The sequence below is a fragment of the Watersipora subatra genome, chromosome 9 (assembly GCF_963576615.1).
Source record: "Watersipora subatra chromosome 9, tzWatSuba1.1, whole genome shotgun sequence".
NCBI lineage: Eukaryota > Metazoa > Bryozoa > Gymnolaemata > Cheilostomatida > Watersiporidae > Watersipora > Watersipora subatra.
In genome coordinates this window covers 44,481,996-44,497,130 of record NC_088716.1, presented here as the reverse complement: position 1 = coordinate 44,497,130, position 15,135 = coordinate 44,481,996, and the positions used below count along the sequence as shown (strand labels likewise).

General features: G+C 36.6%; 1 protein-coding gene across 1 annotated transcript; it reads right to left on the bottom strand.

Annotated features, from left to right (window-relative positions):
• Positions 1-1,306: 1,306 nt before the first annotated feature.
• Positions 1,307-14,942, bottom strand: LOC137404231 (uncharacterized). The gene is made up of 7 exons (XM_068090394.1): positions 14,712-14,942; positions 14,418-14,536; positions 12,154-12,338; positions 8,487-8,675; positions 7,638-7,681; positions 3,935-3,989; positions 1,307-1,481 (listed from the first exon to the last, which is right to left on the bottom strand). The coding sequence occupies exons 1-7, from the start codon at positions 14,742-14,744 to the stop codon at positions 1,402-1,404; spliced, it is 705 nt and encodes a 234-aa protein (XP_067946495.1). The 5' UTR covers positions 14,745-14,942; the 3' UTR covers positions 1,307-1,401.
• Positions 14,943-15,135: the final 193 nt, after the last annotated feature.

The following is a 15,135-nucleotide window of genomic DNA, read 5'->3' as shown; positions in this document are numbered from 1 at the left end:
GGGAGCTATAACTGTGCCAAGTCAGAGTGAGACTACCAAAATCTGTGTGGCCATCCTCATCTACATAATGCAGTATGCTATGATTGGCGGCCAGGCACTAGCAAGAAATGCAGCAGTGTTGCCAAGTCCTAGAAAAGTTTTACTTTTTAGGTCTCATTAGTGAAATTCTCAAAAGATTTTAGCAGCTAACAAAATCCTTTTGTTTATTTTTAATATTGTGGTGTAACAATTGCTCTCAAAGTCTGGTTCACACTATATCAGGGTTGTCTTCTCGACAACTATTCGTGGACTGCGCACAGCAAATCCATCAATGAGGCAATGTGGATACATCGGAAAGGTCGTAACTGTCAAACTTTCTTGAACGTTTGCCGAGCATCTGCGACAAGCCGGGTAATGTACACCACTTCGGGGATGATGCTTGGCTGTCACAAAATGCTTGATCTGTTTCTTTCATGACAGTTGCTGCGGAACTATTATTTTGTTTCAGCAACTGCATCGTATGAGAGGACTAAGCGGTGGACTAGATGCATAATGTAATCACCGAGGGGTTTGTGATAGTGTGACCGTTTGTCTATTATTGACGATCACCGAAGTATTGTGGAATTAACGTGGACTTACGATATTGATATAGTGTGAATCAGCTTTACGATTTGATATCCAGTGAGTCAAGCGTCATTCATTGATTAGCCACAAGTTAATGTGAGATTTAGTCAGCACTGGGTTACAATGGATGAAGGACAGCATCTAGCAGGAAGAACTCAACGACAAGCTGATTCCTAGCAGTATTAACCATGTAAGTACATCTAGGGTTAAACTTGGGTTTTTTATCTACCGGTATATGATTTCTTGAATTGCTTTTGTTTCACATTCGTACTAATCTACTAAGTGATACGCTATGAAATATGTTTAAATTGAAAGAACTTTTTTGTTGCAGTATTTTGTTAAGGCATACATGAATCATTTATAGCAGAATGAGTGAGGTACTTGGTTTCACACTAATTTTATTATAAATCACACATAACGCTAGATTTACTATTGTATACCAACATGGCAGCAATGAGCAGTCATGGAAAAAGGGTTTTCCATGACTAATAGAGCAGCATGATTGATTAACAGAACAGGATGACTAAATGGTGTGACATTTCTGACCAATCAAAAAGCAGTTTATAATGATGATTCATAAAATGCTTTCATTTCTGTTAATAATCATCGTTATGGAAGTCATCTTCTCTCAAAGCACAAATATTACAAGCACAAGCCAACTACAAGCAGAAATCTAAACTAGTTATAATACTAAAAACTACCATGCTTTCCAAAATGTTTTGCTGTGGGAAAAATGGCGACTGGATGTAATATACTACGTTATCAAACAGTTGGTATCTACATGCTGTGTCTTCTTTCCTAATATGTTAGCTGTCTGCCTGGACCACAATCATTTGTGTCAGTAGCCATGACAGGTTTCTGATCTCCTTTGAATGATCCTACCAATAAAAACGAAATGGATGTACAAACTGCTAGACAACCTGGAGCATAAGGAACACACAACTAGCTCAAAGATAATCTTAGTGATTAGTGATGTCATTTCGCATGTATTTTTCTTTTGACCGCTTTAACCGCAATCAAGTTTCGTCGATTTGAATCCTGAAATATCCTGACATTCAAAGTAGGGCCTAACTCAAACAACAAAAATAATAGCAAATGATAGAAAAATACCGATGCTTTCTGACAAAATGTAATAAAATTGGTGTAAGTTCACTTTAAAACAATTATTCCAGTTGAGTAACTTTCATGACAAGCTTGATAGCTATAATAGGTATTACTCGTTTGTTATATACTGGCACTCTTGTGCTACAGAATACAACCATCATGGAATACAACCATCACGGACAATGATACGCGAATGGTATATGTTATCACTACAGTCTATTGGTTACTGATCCCTGCTGATGCACATTTTCCAAGATGAAAGTCATATTTTGTAACTAGACGACGAGTTCAGTTTTCTACTCTGGAGCTGGTAATTTTTGAACTGCACTTCTGGCTTATTCATGTATCGAGCAGAAGTTCCTCGAGTCGGATGTAATTGCCCGCCATATTTTTAACATCAAACGTTATCAAATATTTCAATTTTATTACATGCCCGATGATGTCAAGTAATGGTTTGATTGAACAGTTGTGTATTGTTCCACAAGCACACGGTAGACTAGTCAAACAGCCATTACCAGTATTCCTAAATTTATATTCGAAAAATAAATTTATGTCATAAATGGAATGTAACGCTTGAATAGATAGTGTTTTGCACGAATTAACCTATAGCCTTTATCGATTCAGCTTTTGTTCATTATTTGATTCAGAAAGTGATTTACTGTCTTTGATACTTTACATCGGATTACCATAATTGCTCCGATTATCATCATATCGTTAATAAATTGCTACCACGTGTTCACGCATAAATTTGGTCAATTCAGGCGACTTTTTTCATTTTTCCATGCCGACACATTAAATGCAATTACCGTGTTCAGGATGAATGCTGTGAACAAACTCAAATCGCTAAACTATCTCACAATAAGAACATACATGTACATGTAACAAGGCCATGAGTATAACCCTTGAGCAAGCGGAGCAACATTTATATCGCCTATATTTTGCACTATCCTTTCGGAAGTCAGACTTTTGCATTTTTTATCTTAGTTTTGTTATATGGGTTGAAATACCAAACTGAGTTAAACACTGGACTAGAACTTTCAAGTAAACCATGATAGACTTATATAATTATTACATATGTTAATCATCTTACTTAAAAATTTATGGAAAAAAAAACCAAAATATTTGGAGTTTGAAGTCAACACGCTCTAACAATGGCTGCTAGCGCATATATGCTGCTCCTGAAGAACATTCTAATCGTCCATCTAAACATTTTAAAGACTTCAGATCAGGTTTTAAATTTCTTAATGGATGAAGCTGAAGACAATGGGTCAGATTTAGACCTTGATGACTTCGAATCAGAAATTATTCTGACGATTGGTTCACTCAGGCACACCGTGACTAAAACCACGTCAATAACAATGAAAAACTTCATGTACGTTGCGGTAGTCTAGCCATTACTAGTAGCACTTTGTAGAGCATTCCCTCCTGTTTAATTTTTATTCTGAGTTCATAATAAATAATAAAATAAAATATCTTTCAAGTTGTGGGTTACAAAGCCAATTGTTTGATGCACTGTTTTGTATTATGGAAGTTACAAAGCTTCATGCAGAGTTGCACGAAACTAAAACAGTGCTTGTTAGATCGAACCCCATCGTAGAAGCATGAAAGTCAAATTTAAGCATGAGAAAATTCGTAAAGTTACTAGACCCCTTGTTTAAATGCATTATTGAGCTACGGTGACATAAAACTCTAATAATAGACATAGTCGACTTCTGCTTCTTCGGACTTCGCTTGCCCAGACTTTCAATTGTCCGGATGAGTGTCTGATGTGATCGGTTCTGTACAAAGAAACAACTTGGCCGCTAAGTGGCTCTCACAATGGATGACACGCGAGTTTTATACCAGTTTTTATTTTTGTTTGTTATGGTTATTGCTATTAATATTATACAGTACCTTATTGCAGGTATAACCATGTTTTATTCTCTCATATATACTGTATATGCATATTGTACCATATTTTAGCCTGTGAAAAGGTGTGCGAGACAACATAGGCTGTTTAATGTACAGTAGTCAATTATCAATGTCAGAACATGCCTAGCCTTTATTGATTCAAACAAACTCAATTGAATTACGCAATTGAAAGATTAGGCTTCCTGTAACTCAAAAGAAATTAGGCCCATATTGTGCCAGCAACTACAAAGCATCTAGTTTCGACAAGTTAACGAATGACGCATTTGTATTCTAGTGAAACATAATGACAGCATTAGCTGACATGAATATTGCCTACCGATTCCCATGCCGTCACCGTCTTTAGTAGGAAAGCAACCTGCTTCATCATCACCGAAAAACAAGCAAATCTCAAATATAATAAGAGCTGTGTTAATTTGTCTGAAGCCACATACAGAGCATTAGGAAAAACATCGCACCACACAGTAATTAAACCCAGATATGCAGATTTCCAGGCAAGCACACTACCAACTGAGCCACTCAACCACTTTGCTGTAATGTGGAGTAATTGTGCACATACTTATTACACATGACGATCTCTGATGGCGCGCGGGACTGCCAGGGTACTAGTACATTGGTGAAAGTACTCGACAAACAAAAAAGCAGGAGACAGATGGGCCCAATAGTTGTCATACAGAGCGCGTGTTCCTACATACAAAGCAGCTTTGCATCCAGCCTGACGTAAGACTGATGTCTCATAAGACATGTATGTTCTCAGTGTCTACGGTACCTACGGTAGGAATTGTCTGCTCTTAGACAATGATATCTTTTCCCCCAAGGAATTAAGATCTAACATGTTTCTGGGTCAAGGTCGTATTAATTTGCATTAAGGTCGTATTGCTAAATTTTTGCATAAAAAACCTCATGGAAATCGTACGCATTTTGGGTATGCATTTCACTGAGCTTTGTCGACAGAAAAATTGCTGCCAGCTCCCTGGCTCCCGGCCGTCAGCATCACCGCCGCATTTTACTGTGGGGTGAGAATTGGGCTTTAGACTGCCACTGAATATTGTGAAGATTAATCTACAGCATTTTTAGGGAAGGTCATTTTAAAATAGTCATACTATATATCTACTATACCACAGATTTTCCTAATAAAAGTAGTACACTTTCTGAAGACTCTACTATATAGAAAGAGTGGCCTCATATTAATATAATTATTACTATTAGCTAGCAAATACTGTTTAATAGAAAAATATTACACGGTGTGTGTTGCCATTAAAGCCAGCAGTATTAATGACATAGAAATGTTTCTAATACAAATTTTGGTGTTAGCAGAAGATAGAACCTTGCTCGTTTTCTCTACTAATATCACGTCTCTCAATATTTGACCTCTAGGGCATGTGAGAGTTTGTTTTAGAGCAGTGGGTCTCAACCTTGTTTGATGTACTGAATCCCACTAGTACCACAAGTGCTTTCAGTAAACCTTTCTGTGTCAAAATACAAAATGTGATTTTTTTGACATTCAAGACAGGTAGGTTTTACTGGTGCGCAAAATGAACTGCATTAATATCATTGTGTTCAAAGAACAAAACCAATATAATTCATGATCTCACAACAAACTACATGTCTTTTCATAGAGACGATCTTGTAAATCAGTGTGATTTCTGCTGTTGCCTTTAAGAGTGACCTCCACCAAACCCCTGAAGCTGGCTTACTGAACCGTTTGGGTTCGATCGACCCTCGCGTCAGATCGAAACCTGAAATCACTCCTGAAGTGCATCACCATTTGACCCACGCACATATAGGCGAACCACTAGTACCATTTTACATATGAAAAAAGGGTAGTACTGTTGCTCGTCAGTTAATAGGCAGTTTTGTCAAAGAGTACGCGTCAGTTTTAGTTCGTAATCACATTTCAATGAATGACCAATTTTTGGCGACCAAAATGAATAGTGAAGATAGCGATGGAATCTTTGGTGATAGAAAGCAAAATAAATAACTAACACTTGTAATGAGAAGAACAATATGTCATTCCAATGGCTCGCTTAAATCTACAGTAAAATCTTCATTTGAACGTCATGGTGCTCTATTTTTCAACCCTTCCCTTGAAGTGGCCCTTTTCTTCACTAAAAGTGACGTTCAAATAAAGAGTGTCATTGCATTTTTCAAACACCTCATTAAAATATTGCGAAGATAAATTTAAACCTTTTATGGGCGAATAGAATGTCGCCTATATTTTGCTCTCTTTTTTGCTCCCATTTTTTAGCAACACAACACCTTTACACGATGCACTTTAGAATACACATATACACTTTTTGATTACGTGATACAATCACTAATTATTTCTATGGTGCTGCATTTGAAGTTTTAAAAAAACTGCAAATACATAGAGTTGGAAAACAGACTTCGATACGAAGAAAAACAGGGAACGAAGTAATTGTTATCGATGTAATCGAGTCATTATTAGTTTGGTTTTGTCCCACACTTGTCTACTGACCACTAGCTATTAAAGTGAAGGGTTCGTAAAGATCAAGAACTTCAAATAGAAGTGGCGGTCAAATAGAAGTGTCGTTCAAATAGAAGTAGCGTTCAAATACAGGTGGTGTTCATAGGGGTTTTATAGTAACTGCAGTCATTATGAAAGTGAAAGTCATTATGAAAGTCATTATGAAAGTCATATGAACTTCATTAATCAATAACACACTGGTAGCAATGCACTGTATGAACACTGTCAAAGGCAACGCCCAGAGCTGTATAGCTTCACAAAGTCCCGCGACCAATGGAAGCTTGCTCGTTTCCAAACAAACAGGCCACGGCGACTATTATTATATAAGTTATAATGGAGAGACTGCAACAATAACCAACAAAAGTTACTCCTATTGGCAGTAGCTCTGAAATTGATTGTTGTATTATACACCATTTGAAAGAAGACAAAATTCCCTACAAGAAGCTACCAATAATTTTTTTTGTAAAAAAGTAAAGTAAATGCAAAAAAGGGAGGTATTTAGAGTGAGTAATGAATATTCCATTAGAGATCAGTATGTCGATTGGGTTTGTTGGAAACAAGCATTTTGTTTCCGGTTTTGGTCGGGACTCACTGAAACTATGTGGTTCTGGCAACGCCCACAACATCAACACGACAATCCGGTGTTCATTGGCCTTGTGCCAAACGCTTTGCAACAAGCTCGATCTTTTGGCAACTATCCAACATCAATCAGCAACTTCGATATTCCAACCACTGGCTGTTACCTAGTAACAGCAATGTAAAGCAAACACGTTTGTCATGAGACAAGTTTTATATCACGCATTGTATGTTGAATAGCGTTATTCACAAGTTTCATTGATTGACTGATTTGAGTCAGCATAGTTTGCTAAGGAGATGAATACGGGCAGCGTACAACCGAATGGCTCAAGTAATCCTCAATATTAGCTCTATATATCCTCAATTTTGGTCAAGCAGCGGTGAGTAGGCCCTGATGTTGGTAGCATAATACATGTAACTGTCAGTTTAATCCTTCACTATCTACTCGTGCTAGTTATTGATTTTCCAAATATGACATAAACAGGAAGAACCTTAGACACGCAATTGTTCGAAGTGGTAGTCCCTTTCAGGAAGTTTTCATTGATAACTCACTCAACTTTATTCTTACAAGTACCCTGGCAGTCTAGTGTGTGGTGAGTGATGATCAGTTGCTGATAAAGCACAGGGAATAGGTATATGCATAACTATTCTATAACACGAGAAGGCAAACTATTAGTGCAAAAGTAGCAGCGTGCCAAGCTGAATGTCGCAAGTTGGAATCTAGCATGAAACAATCTTTTTTGCAATGCTCCATCGGTGAACTCTCCATTTGGACAAACACGGCTCTTATTATAGTAAAGATCCATTTTGATTAATGTGACAAACTTACAACATTTCAGTCAGAAGGAAGCCATGGAAAAGCGAGCGCAATTATGGTATGGATAGCATTTCTTCGCTGAAAATAGCTGCAGGGTCATTTCCTACTTTTAACTCCTCTACAAGTCACTGAATACTCACCTTTATCCTTAATCAACTGGCTGTCTCTTCTACTTTGAACTCTTCCTATAGACACATAACAAGGACAGTAATTAATATTAGACACATAACAAGGACAGTAGTTAATATTAGACACATAACAAGGACAGTAGTTAATATTAGACACATAACAAGGACAGTAGTTAATATTAGACACATAACAAGGACAGTAGTTAATATTAGACACATAACAAGGACAGTAGTTAATATTAGACACATAATAAGGACAGTAGTTAATATTAGACACATAACAAGGACAGTAGTTAATATTAGACACATAACAAGGACAGTAGTTAATATTAGACACATAACAAGGACAGTAGTTAATATTAGACACATAACAAGGACAGTAGTTAATATTAGACACATATCAAGGACAGTAATTAATATTAGACACATAAAAAGGACAGTAGTTAATATTAGACACATAACAAGGACAGTAGTTAATATTAGACACATAACAAGGACAGTAGTTAATATTAGACACATAATAAGGACAGTAGTTAATATTAGACACATAACAAGGACAGTAGTTAATATTAGACACATAACAAGGACAGTAGTTAATATTAGACACATAATAAGGACAGTAGTTAATATTAGACACATAACAAGGACAGTAGTTAATATTAGACACATATCAATGACAGTAATTAATATTAGACACATAACAAGGACAGTAGTTAATATTAAAAAACAAACATGGCTAGACTAATCATGGCAACAACGGGTTCCATTGCCAGATTTAGGATAAATATGTAGAGCTCAGACTACAAAACCCACTCATGAATATAAGACATATATGATACAAATAAAAAGGCAGAACACCTACGTCTAAAACAGTACACAGCCAGAGCAATGACCGCTCCCAAAACCACCACGAAGGCTACTGCTAGTATAATAGCGATGGTAGTGGAATGTCCTGCAATTTCATTCGCCTTTCCAGCTGATGTTGTATTCGCTAGTACAGATATGCCAGTTGGTCTGACCGTCTCCAAAACACAGTTCGTACGAAGATATTCTATAAGTATAAAAGAAATTAATAATTAGCACTTACGCTATAACTACGAGTGAATAGATCTGGCTTGAGGCATGGTGCCGATGCTTTGTAATCTAAAACCTGAAAACAGTCTATATTAAAATATCTAGAAATTAGGTTAGAATGATCGTGAAAAAATGCCAAACTAGTGACATGGGGTTTGCAAGTCACTGAGATTTATGTCACTCATGGATTTAGCAGTGACAGCGACACGGTAATATTAATACATAGGCGTAACATATGATAAGACGAGCCATTGACATAGTAGGCTCTTTATCATAATGCATAAGATTGGGGAGTATTAGGAGGATGCAGTGAGGAGACTTCAGACAACAGCATAAAATAAATCAATAATGAAAACAGGATAAGTGAAATGATCTCTGCTCAGTATTGTCTAATTATAACCTAACAAATATGACCAACACAGGTACAATAACATCATGACATACAAAGTTAATCTGTGCTGTTATTCTCTCTCACAAATATTCTTATAAAAATACACTGCCCTATATATTTGATTCCAGCGAGAATTGGAGAATGTTAGCACTTCAGCTGATTACAGTAGAGAGTTTGATGTCATAATGTCATGTGAATAGTGAGGGAAACTACCAGTTACAGTTGCCATCTCACAATTATATAGACTCGCAATTCCCAACTCCGCAAATCCTTTTGTAACATTGTACAGTCATACCTCGAGTGCCCAACATACGAGAAAATCGAGAGACATGCAACATTTCGAGCAAACATGCCGGTTCTCGATGGCCACTATACGGCCAAGTGTGCGAGAGGCTTTCGAGAGGAGCAACGCTCTGTCCTTCACCTCAATTCTGTTTAAAAAAGTTGTCTAAAAGTTACGGTATACGGGAGGCAAAAACCATTAAACTAAAATCAGACATTAAAAAATTAAGACGGAAAAATTAAGGTAAGTTTAGTAAAAGATTAAAACTTAGCTCTAAGTGTGTGTTTAGTAAGCTAAACTCATTTACGATAAATTCAACATTTCTGTTACGTAGCATAATAGTTTAGTATACCAAACGAATTGCTCTCAAGACTTCCAGACCGCCGTTAGCCACTATGTCTTTCTTGAAGATAAAAACTCACAGTAGTGTAGTTTAATGTTACATTTTTCTGCAGATTTTAACAACCAAGTAGGGATTTGTCACTTTATTAGCTTAAGCACTGAATTACAACAGTACAAAACACATGTGTTCCTGTTTTATATGGGCTTTTTTCATAGTCTGATAACAGATTAATTTGTATTAAGTAATTTTATCTAGGAAATAATGCCTTGAGATACGAGTAAATTGGCATGCGAGCTTAGTCCGAAAACGCATTAAAATATGAGTATAGCATACAGTAAATTATCCCCATCACACTTGCTAATCTATGCTAGAAGAGTGCTTACAGCTTTGTTACACACATCAAAATAAGATGGTTCGCCAAGAAACACTGATTTTTACAAATTAGAAAAACTATTGATCTAGATAATTTGATGTTTTCGTGCGAACCATGTAAAATACAAAACTAGACCAACTTCAACTGCTTGATCTTCATATCAACATCACTTCTCTATTTTTCTTTGTTCTCTATTTGATATTTATATATTTTATTTTTAACCAACATGCCCAGCCTCTTCACTGTCACTCCTTTCAGAATTTTCATCTTCATATCACTTTCATCTTCTTCAAGATAACTACTAGATGGCTTCATAGAATTTCCTGAATTCATTCAAAGATATTTGCTTGTTTCTCTCTACAAGTTATTTGTCAATCCTAAGGATAACATTACCTGTTAACTTTTACCACTACTTCCTGTAGTTTTTTCTCAAAGTCATGACTTTAAGCTCACATGATGAGAATAACTTATTTTTTAAAGGAAAATATTTGCTCAAAAGTCAAGGTTCAATGTTATCGAAAGCCAATGTTTGACTGTACAGTAAATACGTTTAACTGCAAACTAGTAACAATCAGCTACTAAAGCCTGGTTCCCATATACCGGCAAAGCACCGGCGACAGCACTGCAGGCTATTAGCAGTGAAATGGGAACCTACACGCCAGATACCGCCGGTAGTTGCCGGCGGCAACGCAATAGTTTAGCGCTGTTCAAATTTCGCAAAATGCCGCAAGCAAAACCTTCCTGAAATGCACTGTACGGGTGAAGGTCACCATTATAGAAATGGCATAGCGAGCGAACATTTTTTTTGATTACGTGGTTATGTTTAACGATGCAGCTTTTATGTGAACATATGCCGCCGAGCCTAGCGTCGCAAGCGTTTTGCTGCGCGAGTTACCGCCGAAGTTTCGCAATGGATATGGGAACCAGGCTTTACTTAGTAGCTGATAGCGTATATTCTTGTTTGTTGAGTGCTTATTGTTGTCGCGATTGAACCACAGCAATCATACCATTCTTATTAGAGTGCAGTAATTATTCCTACTTCACAGCTTCAGCGGCTGTATTGAAGGTTTTTGGTAGCCTTCTCTTGGATACATATCCTTCGTTTTTTCGTGACGTCATTTTATTGTTGTCGGACATCTTTATAGACAATTTTATTGTTAAAAACACGAAGCTTTTGCAATGATAATTTGAAAACGATGTTTTTGTTTGCAATTTTTTTATTATAGTATCAAAACAACATCTAAAAGTGCTGAAAGAAAAACGATCGTTTTCTACAAATATGGCAGCTTTTTCGTAAATGAGCGCATGTGCGAACGACTTGATGACGTCAAAAAAAACGATGGATAGCAAGACGCTGTCAGTCCACAAGTTTACTTATCAGAAGTTAGTTTTTATTGTCTTGATGTTCGCGCTAATCTTTGCATGAATTCTTACAAATATTGACATAAAAGTCCCCCAACAACGAGCTGGTTGATGTCAGAGATAAAATTAATGTAGAACCACATAAAACAATAGCTCCAGACTGCTTTTCAACTATTGAGTGGAATTTGACCAACCTTCCTGTTTACTCTCCAGGAAATTGCTAAAAAGCACTTTCAATCATTCAGTTATTCTGTTGTTGACTAGTCGAGAAAATTTAGCATGCACTTAACCACTTCGATTCTGGCCCCAATCAGGCTTCGCAGTTCAGTTTTTGTCAATCACTTACAGGTTTTAGTATCGTATATACAATGTCATAAACAAGCATGTTGAAGGACATGTAGTAGGAGTGAATACAGCATTGTATGGATTTGTGCCACACTCACAGATAGTTCCTAATATATTTGTATAGGTGATACTTGAAAGGATAATTGTAATATTACTTGTTCTAACCAGAAGGAATGTCAAAAGACATAGAATAGCATAAAAAGCTTAAAGCACACTAGTTGAAATGATTGCGTTGATGACACTTGGTGAATCGTATTTGCTGCTCACTGCATATGTCACTCGCCTCAACGATATCAAGGTTGTCAAATGACGATCATAAGGACTAATTCAGGCAAAGAGCACATTACTTATAACTTACTCGCACATACAGGATAGGACTCGCACCGTTCTTCATCCGATGTGCCCTTGCGAACCATATTGCAATCTGTTGCGCAGCTTTTATACGCAAAGATTGTGTCGATGTAATAACAGACTTGATGATTGGCTGTTACCTCACAGTCCCCATGACTGTACTTCGCCAGCGGACCTGTGCATCTGTACCTGCTACAATCAGATATCATTAGATTCATTTGAAGGGTAAACAAGAAACTTGCTGTCAGATGGTTGCCCCAAAAAAGGTCAAATGCGGTACTGACTAGTCCCAACTCTCCATCTCAACCCTTTGAACTCTAACGGCCGGTATTCCGGCATTCAGATGGCTGTTTACAAAAGCTGAGTCTAAGTAACAGCGTAAACCAATCAAATTAATTCTTGCACAAGATGTTAGACCAGAAATTTCACTTCCATTTGTAACAGTTTTCAAGTATCTTTATCTACTTCCTTCATTATAATAACAAATTTTATTAGAGTGATATCGCGAAAAAATTGATACGACTCATTCGTAGGTCATAAATGGTTGTGATGCATATGAAGAATTTTATGATACTAACTATAATTTTCCAGTATATTTTGAGGCATGACATGATGATGAACATATGCTCGATGGGTATGATACTACTGTAAATGTTTTTAGGAGTTTTAAAATCGTACAAACTTTTATAGTTTTAGCCCGAATAATGGTCAAATACTGTTTTTGTCTGTTTGATGACATTTGCTGTTGGTTGCCCGACTTTTTTTTACTAGTGTTTCACCAAATATCTTTGTATTATGAGCCCATTTAGATATATTTAATAGAGGTTTAAAAACTTTGGATCGTTGGACAAACTGCCCAGGGTTATTGACACGCATTGACAAGAACAGCCAGGGTTCAAAGGGTTTAAAGACAAGGGAGAAAAGCAAGAGAGAACTCTCGTGCACTGGCATGCATGAGGCTGTTGGTTTCTCATCGGTGTTCTTTTAATCAGTGTTCACCAACGTACAGTAACAACATTTTGCTATTTTGTTACGATTGAAACATCATCAATATGAACACTGAATTGTTCATAAATTTAATAAGAGCACACCCAGTCCTGCACGACACAACACACCAAAATTACAAATAAACCCAGTTGAAAACCAACATTTGGGAGTCAATCATTGCGCAGGTTGACCATCTTGAGAATGGTAAATATTCATTATATAAAAAATAGAAAACTACCAGAAAGTTAACTAGATATAAAAATCGTAAAATATCACTGCTAAAAATACAATGAACTTTTCTTAGTTCTTCTTGCAGTGTACATTCCGTGAAAGTGAGATAAGCATAATAACAAAAGCGGAAGTTGTTTATGTTGTCGTCTACAAAGCGCCATACTGACTTAAATTTATTAACTCCGAAGAAACTGATAAGGAATTTTATTGGCAGTTTGTGAGCTGCTGGCACTATCATTTGCTGATGAATGCTCAAATGTGTTTAGGTACACAACAGCGATATCTGATATATTTCCGCGCTCCTCTTGATGCACCGAAATAACTGGCTGGTGTATTTGCACGCTAGTTTGCGTACACGCAATCCAATAAGACCAAGATGTTGCCGGAATTGACCAATAAGACAACAGGAACAAGGGAAAAAAATATTTTCCCCCAGGCCCGCGCGGCTTCACTTCAGCGAAAGTCCAAGGACTATTTGACGTGCAAGTTTTAAGCTATTTCTATAGAGTAAATGTTCGTGCTAAGTGTTGCACGAATTATTGCAAATGTTAGCAATGAAACAGATTATTTGCAATACAACAACCCATCAGATCTACAATCTGATGAGTGCTCATTAACGATTTCCAGTAGTTTCCTAAGACCATTGATCATCGATTGCCGAGTTATAAGTTTACGTTGCACGAAGATGCTATTGAATCTTGTCCTAAAATTGAAATCTTTAAACCAAGTTTTAAACTATTTGTAAACAGTGCAATTAAATTTAAAGGTTACAAAAAGTAGCCAATAGTAATTTAAGACTTACTTTTAGCTATAAATGTAAAATGTATAACGTATATTTTGACATTCGGTACACCAATATACATGTACCAATATATTGAAAAAATAATTACGCTGAGGCGTCATAATGACAAAACGTACTACTAGACGTGGTCATTAAGTTAGGTGGGTCTTCATTAACATACATAATAGGATTCTATATTTTTGTAACTTTCATCATTTGTAACTTTCACTATTCGTATATCGCGAGCGAAAAGAGCTTGAAAACAACAGTACCTGTACGCGGTGTCAGGGAGGGATAGTACTTCTTCCGATTCTTCCACATCGTAACATCGCGACAGTGCGACCAAAATACACAGCCACAATAATGGTTGGAGCATTCCACCACAGAACGACTAATAATAGAAAAAAATCTGTGTGAAGAATATAACCACCTAAATTAAAAAAATGTAAGATTATGATTCGTGTAACAATATCAGGCGTAGGTATTAATTATTAGATACATTTTACAAATAACTATGCAGTCATTCAACAAACTTGAAAAAATAAACCAAAAGTAAATGTTCTTACCTTGGAGTAAAGAGACTTTAAGAGCACGCTCATCAATGGCAAGATCGTACGCTTCTCTATCTTGGACTAAAGAGCGTGTGAGTTGAACACATAAAATTGTCGTTGAGTGAGCTTACAGGAGAAAACGACATACAGATTGAACTCAACACTTCATACCCGTACACTTTATTGGCAACTGAAATTTTGCAAATCATTTTCTCTCTGTAACGTGGTATTTCCAAAATGATTCATCGGCATTAACGATGGCAGCGAGTCAAAAAGGAAGTACGTACTCACACGTCACGTGGGAGGCTCCTTTGCATTCGAAGAAGACAACTCTGATACTGTTGTTTGGAGTTCATTTCATCATATACAGTATATACAATATATTTTAATACCATAGTAGAAGAAAAGATACTTTGTTACATATTGATTAACGAATTGT

Coding starts and splice junctions, on each gene's coding strand:
- LOC137404231 (XM_068090394.1), bottom strand. CDS start 14,744: ATGAGCGTGCTCTTAAAGTCTCTTTACTCCAAG. Junction 8,676..12,153: donor GTCCTATCCTGTATGTGCGA/GTAAGTTATAAG, acceptor TTATACTTATAG/AATATCTTCGTACGAACTGT. Junction 1,482..3,934: donor CGGTGACGGCATGGGAATCG/GTAGGCAATATT, acceptor TTTTATTGGTAG/GATCATTCAAAGGAGATCAG.